The sequence below is a fragment of the Lygodium microphyllum genome, chromosome 20, assembly GCF_053477565.2.
Source record: "Lygodium microphyllum isolate KBCC chromosome 20, Lygodium_microphyllum_v1.1.10, whole genome shotgun sequence".
Classification (NCBI taxonomy): Eukaryota; Viridiplantae; Streptophyta; class Polypodiopsida; order Schizaeales; family Lygodiaceae; genus Lygodium; species Lygodium microphyllum.
In genome coordinates, this window is record NC_141154.1 from 66,359,473 (window position 1) to 66,367,649 (window position 8,177).

General features: G+C 38.7%; 1 protein-coding gene across 1 annotated transcript; it reads right to left on the reverse strand.

Moving 5' to 3' along the window:
* Nucleotides 1-238: 238 nt before the first annotated feature.
* On the reverse strand, nucleotides 239-3,453 carry LOC148018977 (acireductone dioxygenase 3-like). The gene is made up of 7 exons (XM_087701487.1): nucleotides 3,239-3,453; nucleotides 3,033-3,141; nucleotides 2,229-2,323; nucleotides 2,017-2,131; nucleotides 1,715-1,839; nucleotides 1,553-1,623; nucleotides 239-743 (listed from the first exon to the last, which is right to left on the reverse strand). Exons 1-7 carry the CDS (start codon nucleotides 3,248-3,250, stop codon nucleotides 707-709), a joined length of 564 nt encoding a protein of 187 aa, XP_087557613.1. The 5' UTR covers nucleotides 3,251-3,453; the 3' UTR covers nucleotides 239-706.
* Between the last annotated feature and the right edge of the window lie 4,724 nt (nucleotides 3,454-8,177).

Genomic DNA, 8,177 nt, shown 5'->3' on the forward strand with positions numbered 1-8,177 from the left:
TACATATAAGAAGACTAAAGATTTAGATATTGGGTTGACTAGCAGATCCCAATAGTGAATATTGGAAAAAGCCAAAAACTCGTGTTACATCTAACTAGTGAGCTCACTAACACAGTACACTGGCTACCATTAATCGCCCACACCGGGCTGCCCCACCCCACCCCACAAATAGAAAACAAACAAAAAAGAATCAACTCTTTAATAACTGCATGCTTACTGATGTGTTGTTGTTGGAAACTTTGTACCATCAATCTTTAAAAATGCTCATAGTTATATAACATTGTACATACCCACATCACCACTGCAATGGCTTCAAGCTGTTTGTATACATGTTATGAGATCTTAAACAATGAGGTCAATGCTTATGACTCGTCCATGTCAAAAAGCCAGTAGCAATATATGAGGCAGTAAATGGTTAGCCCTCCATCTGGAGAAGCAGTACAAGCAATTGTATCATTCTTGCTATATGTACTGACTCACAAAACATATCTGCAGAAGCAGTGCCTTAAAAAGAGTTAACCTTATTCTCCATCTCAATAGACATTCACAGGAGATCATGCCTTTATTTATTCTCCTCTGAAATTAGACCCACAATGGAAAAATGCATTTTTCACAGTACAGCAGCAAGTTTAGTTAGTGTTACAGTTCCACCACTGTGGTGATCTGCTCCTGTTTCTCCCTTGCTGATAAAGCAAAGCAGTCCATCCTACTGGTCTTTCTTGAAAGACTTGATGTACTCTTTCCTGCACCATGGCATTCTTGTTAATATTATTGGTGCACTTTCAATAGCCTCTACAGAAACTAAAAGATTCAGCACATTCTCAAGAGAGAAATGATCAAATTATTCCCAAACCGATTAGCAACAGAGCACACACAACAGCTCTCACGAGTGATTACTTGTAGCCAAAGTACTTTGACTGTCAGTGAGAGGGTAAATGGTACCAAAATGGTCAAACAATCCAGAGGCCACTAGAAAGAAACAAGCTATTAATAGTTAAAAGCTCTTATCAAACAAGCCATTAATTAAAAACCCTTGTCAGAAAAGAAGTCTTTGTATGGCGAATACTGCACTGCATTCATAAAGCACAGTCGCTTAGGGTACTATAGGTTCTGTGTTCAGCATGCTGGCACTGGCAGTCCCTCTTAGCTGAACCTAAGGTACAATAAGGTCTTACAGATAGAGCAAAGGTCTGGTCATTGCTAAATGAATAGGAATGAGTGCATTGTGAACACTTGATTGACCATCAATACACAAGGAATTGTTGTCTAGTTTGCAAGATATTTTCCAGGCTACTAATGACAAGGGATTAAGAGATACAAATATAAGTAATGAGGATTGCATTGCAGAATCAGCAGTAGAAAGTATTCATCAGTCCTAGGATTACACCTACTATAGATGTCAAGCCACTGCAAAACATTAAGTAGAAACGTGTACTGGTCACTCACAGCAAGAAACTAGAACCAGCAACCTTTGTGCATGCTTACCAATAAAAAACAAGCTTTTCTTAGAAATCTTGTGTTCAATGAGAAAACAACGAGCTTCTCTTTTTACCTCACTGTGTGATCATCTTGAGGGCGATTGTAAGGAGTCCATACTGGCTCACCAACAAAAAGCCTGAGAACCTGGCATGTGAGTATTATCTTTGCATATCAATGCCATGCAATAGGAAGAGGACTATGAAAATTCACCGTCACTTAGGTCAAAACCTCAAACCTTGGCATAATTGCCTTCATCCAAAGTAAAACGATGATATATGCCTGCAGGAAGAATGATTAAATGCCCTTTCCTTGTCCATATTCGAATCCACCTATCATCAAAGTCCCGCACATCAAAGTAGCCTAGCAAATGCAGTAAGTCAGTGGTTCTGGTAAAACGAATGCAATAGGTACAGCTAATGAAGGAAAACATCATGGATAAAAGTATGCTCTCTTCAACAATGTTTTTCAACCGAATCATTTAAAGACTCAATAAGATAATGTTACCCATTGATGCATGGGACAAATATAAACACTTACCACTGCCATCAAGTACAAAACGTATCTCCTCATCTGTATGAATGTGCTCCTCAAAAAAAGTCTTCAGTTTCAGCTCATAATTGGGCAGCTTGTCAGGAGCCACATCCACAATGTCCTGTTGCAGATCAAGTACGATGGTCTCCCTCACAATTTCAGTGTGGCCATAAGATACATACTTGAAAGCCATGCTCGAAAATAGACAAATGACTTACATGATACGTATACCCTCTATCCTTCCTGATCTTCTGCAATTCAGGGTTGTTTTCATAGTCGTCCGCATTTAAAACCCAATTCAGCACTCCTAGTTCTGTAAGACAGAGAGGATTGGGCTGTTGCTTACTGAAAACCACATTCTCAATAAATGACAAATATGGGGAAAACTGACAGTGTGCACATAGTATTGCGAAAAGGTTAGCTGTGTAATTCTGTGGTCAAGGGTGATTTATCCATGGAAAACTTGGGCACCAAAACACACAAGCAGATAGAATGATTGCAAATAATAGTGCAATCTACATCTGCAGCTAAACCTCATTATGAAAATGCATAAGCGTACGCCATATGACATCTTTTAAGATACAAGACAGGCTGCGTGATTAGACTTCAACCATTCGATTGTGATATCGTGCAGTTGAATGGCTGACATTTGATATGTTTTGCAAAATCCCCAAGTTTCACAGTTCACAGCATATGCGTGAGTAATGGGTGTCTCAACCATCAAACCATTTGGACTAAGCGTATGCCGAAGTGCCATTTTATAAGACTAAATGGTAGCCATTCAATTGGATTCTGGCCATTCAATTGCAGCATCTCGCAAGTAAGAGGCTAACATTCGAACGGAAATGCTGAGAGGAATGACAAAAACCGGCAAGTTTCAGCATTTGATGTATGATTCAAATCTTAAATCACTTGAATTCTGATTGAGCAGTCAGGCAAAGATGTGAAGACACAAGCACTTGAATCCTGATTAAGCAGTCAAGCAAAATCTCAAATGACTTGAATTCTGAGTGGACAAGTACCGTCTAGCTTTTCAGGAGACACGAATTGCTGAGGGTCGAGATGATGGGGGAGACGCTGGTCGTGCGGGGAATCGTCCATGTACCAGGCCTGAAGGCGGAGGGCGTCAGCCTGCAAAAATCCTCAGAAATTATAGGCAGAAGGTGGTCTGAAATGAGGAATGAGAGGATCAGAGCTCAGAATTACAGGAGGGCTGATCAGGTGAGACCTCGGCACCCATTGGGTGGGGGGGGGTTTTCGGAACAGCAGATGATGATGAGAAACAGGAGCGTGCTGGGACTCTGAGGCCTGCAGTCGTGTGTGTGTCGGGAATCGGGAGAAGAAGAGAGAGACAGGCAGACAGACAGAGAGAGAGAGAGGACTCGGAGGAGAGAGAGAGGGACTCGGGAGCCTGATGGTGTAGTGCCTCGTGGGTGTTAGCGAAAAGACGCAATGAAAATATCAAGTCCAGACAGAATCGAAAATATCAATGAAAACATAATTGTGGCCAGTGGCCACGCTTTGTCTCAAAGCTTCAACCATTCCATAATCCATTATTGTATACACACACATGCATACACACACACACACGCACGCGCCTGCGTTCTCCCCGCGCTTCGTGCAGGCGTTCTTTCGACTCCTTGCACTGGCGTCCCTAGACACGTTTCATGTGGTAAGAGGGTCCATGGGAGATTCATAATAAGAAACATAACTAAAAGTTCGAATGCTTTGACAACTTACACTAATACTATCTATATTCAATGCATGAAAATGTAAAATATACGGATGTGACATTCAATATTGTATATGGAGCGAAAGACTAAATTTATTGGATTAAAACTAACTCTATCTCCAACAAAACCTTATGACCATTTCTCAAAGTTTCTAAAAAAATAAACACATTAAATTATGATTTCTATTCATATTGAGCTTATCATGGCATGCATATTATCCTCACAAATTGAGCCAGCAACATCACATAAATGTAACAACCCATAAACTATACTAAGAATCTCTCATCCTCCTCCTCCTCCTCCTCTCTCTCTCTCTCTCTCTCTCTCTCTCTCTCTCTCTCTCTCTCTCTCTCTCTCTCTCTCTCTCTCTCTCTCTCTCTCTCTCTCGTGTGTGTGTGTGTGTGTGCGCGCGCGCGCACGCACGCGAGCTACTTTTCACTTGTCGCTTTTTGTTTTATGGTTTTGTTACTATTTGTCTTAAAGGATTACTATGTGTAAGGATTGATTGAGTAAAACTTAATAATTGATCTAGGGTTTACTTTTCTTCTATTCATTGGACCTATTTTGTTACAATACTCTCTCACACTTGCTCTCTCAAATATATAAACACATACACATATACATGTACATACACATTCTATATGTGCTACCTTGGTGTTACAGGAGTTTGTTAATATCATGTTGACTACAAATTAATGTATATTAAGTTAATGCATCTTAAACGATATAGTACACTCCTAAAATTATTAAACACATAAATGCACATGTAAGCTCAATGCAACTCTAGAGATCAATGTTTTTGATGCATGTTGCTAGGTAGAAAAGGACTCATGGGCATATAGTCTAATCTCAGGCATATTGACCCCACTCACATGGTTGTATTTTTGTGTATTTATTGATGTTGGCACAAGGGCATGCTCATACATCATGCTTACGATGTATGTGTAGGTTTACTTACATGTCTATTAAGGGTTTTTTCTACTAAATCTACTTTAAAAGTTTTGGATAGAGGAGGGTTCTTTCCTTAAGGGCCTTGGATATGAGAGCACTCATAAGTGGGTTTGGATAAAGTAACTCTTGAGGGGCCTCTAAGAAAAGAAGTATCTATATGACTAGTACATTGCATATGCCTCGTTTTGTGCTAAACTATTTGGGTAATAAATAGAATACCTTCTATGCAAGCATACCTTTCTACTAGTTAGCCTAGCCGGCAATGTTGGGCAAGTCCCACTTAACTATGATTCATACGACTAGCATCATTGCAAGGCTTGTGAGGCTACATGTTTCTCACTTCACTTTTTTGTGAGCAAAAGGAGCCATGCTATCATAGAACAACTTCCCTTTGCTTACAAAAAAGGGTAGGCAACGTACTTTACATGCAACAAATGGAACACTACGTGTATACAATGTGCAAAACCCTAATAACGAGAGAGACAAACCACTATACTTTTAACTAGGTGATATAATCACGAGGGCATATTCCAAGGGAAGAGTGGAGGCTAAGTTGAAAGACCAAGCTTATATGAAAGTAAACATCAATGAGAATAATTAGATGACAAATGTAAGTAATTGTGCATTAAATCTCTAAAGTGACTAGGAAAGAATTTAATTTGGAATATAGTTCACCAATTAATTAATCAAATAAAACACAAAGACTTTGTTGCCTAGTCTTAAGTTTAATAGTTAGGAAACTTTATGTCCTAAGACACAATTATGATAGCAAGAGAATCCACACATAGTATTGTATACGTTTGGTTCTATGGCTTGGATACAAAGTCATGCCATATTTAGTAAGGAAATATATGCTTTGGATTTTTCTTACCAAGAAAAACTCCAACTAATAATAATAGTAGTGTAGCATCAATCCCCAAGAAGTGCATGCAAGAATCCTACACTTTACAACATGTTTTGAGGATGGAGTTTTATGATTTTTAATGGCGGGGTGAGTGTTGGGACTTAAGTTTTCGTTTTCTTTGTTGGGGGGGGGGGGGGGGGGGATCATTATGTATTTGGTAGGTGTTAGGGCTCTTGTGCAAGGTCTAGTTAAGGGGTCTAGTATTTTAGGGGCCAAGGGGTTAGGATTGATGGGAAGGCAACTATGGTTGTTGAATGGTGCAAGTAGATTTGGGAGGGATGTGGTCAACATTTTGCAAGGCTAGAGGGTCATGACTTTGAGTATTGGTGGCATAGGGGAAGAGGGAATCAAAACTTAAAGAGGTTGGTCTTTTTAGGTATCGAGATAAGTTTGGTGGGCGTTTAGAGAGGTTGGTTGTTTTATGTGTGGATGTAAGTTTGGTGGGGCACGCGCGCGCGCGCACGCACACACACACACACACACACACACACACACACACACACACACACACACACACACACACACACACACACACACACACACACACACACACACACACACACACACACACACACACACACACACACACACACACACACACACACACACACACACACACACACACACACACACACACACACACACACACACACACACACACACACACACACACACACACACACACACACACACACACACACACACACACACACACACACACATGCCTTATTAAACATATATCATGAGTTTTCACTTGCAAAATGAAGTAGGTAATGTAATGAAAGTTTAAACCCTAATACACCTATCGTGCATATCTACCAAAAAGTATACTTACTATATAAAGTTTTTGCAAGTTTGCATGCTATAAAGTTAACCATATAAGCTTTATCCTCTTCAATAAAGCTTGTACTATCTTTTATCTCTCTAAGTTGTAAAAGAAAGGGAAAGTTTTAAACATGATTGTAACATGATTGTGTGTGTGTGTGTGTGTGTGTTATCAGCTTACAAGGCTAACTCACCAAAATACGATTATATCTTGAAATATGACATGAGGAGCTTCTATTAGAAGAAAAAAATGATCTACAAGCAAAGATTTTAGAAAGGCTATGTACCCAATGGAGCGTATTTGGAGAGCTTGAGTCAAGAAGAAAGTATGTCATCTTATTAGAGTAAAAAGTTAAGGCCTATAATCCATACCCAAGCATATAGACTTAATTGGAAATATGATACAAGATATGACTCACATCCTTAATAAAATGGATAGACACAAATGCATAGTTATTCTTCTAGAGAAATTTGGGTAAAAGTTGTTTGCATGGTTGGGCAAGAAAGCCCAGAGAAACTACATTAGTAATAGAGCATATATTGAGCTTGAGTCTAGAAGAAAGTATGTCAAGCATATCATACATTATAGCTCATTGAATTGCTTAAGTTCATACATTGCAAAATCATTTCAATTGTACTAATAACTATACTCTTTTAATGCTTCCTTATGCATGTGAAACCATTGTTACAGTTGCAATCTCATGCGAATTAAATGTTGATGAGAGAGAGAGAGAGAGAGAGAGAGAGAGAGAGAGAGAGAGAGAGAGAGCAACACCAAGGCCAAGTATATGCATCACAATGAAAATCTCATGTGATATATATCTCATAGGATACATTGCCAAAGAATGGTGACAAAGAGATAATATAGTTAACTTTCATGCCTCAACCATGACAATACACTTGAAAAAATCATATGTCTTAGGATACATTGATTATGGCAACAAAGATTGAGTTAAACCCACACAAAGATTGATAATAACCTTTGGTCGACCAAACATTAGAAAGGTCCTCCCACTCAAATCCTATAGACCACATGACCCACAATGTTCCTCTTTTGTTCAATGTAAAGTCTTCAAATATCTTGAATCTATTAAATAATCATATATAATTCATCATTCATGTATATACCCATATAATAAAAACTCGATTTAGGTGTAAAAAAGGGTGTCATGGATTCCAAGGTAAATATGTAAAACACACTCACATATATGGTAGATTTTAAGGGGAGATGCAACCTTGTGGTGATACAATACCAACTTCGAGGCAATGTGTGTACAATTGTACAAGGCATTTTACTCTATGAGAAATCAAGATGTGGACCACCCTACAATTTGAGTCAATGTTGTTGATGATAGGTATAGATGACTTGGAGTCAAAAACTAAAGAAGTGATGAGACCATTGTTTGAAAAGAGAAGTACCAAATATGGCAACTTTTACAATTCCTATATACTTAAATGACTCCATATTAGATGGATAGTGTATCCTCACATATGTTGTTTGCTCCAAATATTTGCGAGTCACTAGTCTACAACAACACACATGACTTATTCAAGTAATCTACAATATATGCATAGTACACTATGATCCTTTTGCCACTACATTTGAAGCAAATTGGTTGATTTTAATATGTTATTGTTGTAAGTCCACGAAGATGAGTACATTTGGGAAGAGGCTATTATCTCACATGGACCAAAGTTGTTAATCCTAGTGTTTATGGCACAAATTCTTTGGTTGGTTGCTCCAATGTTATTAA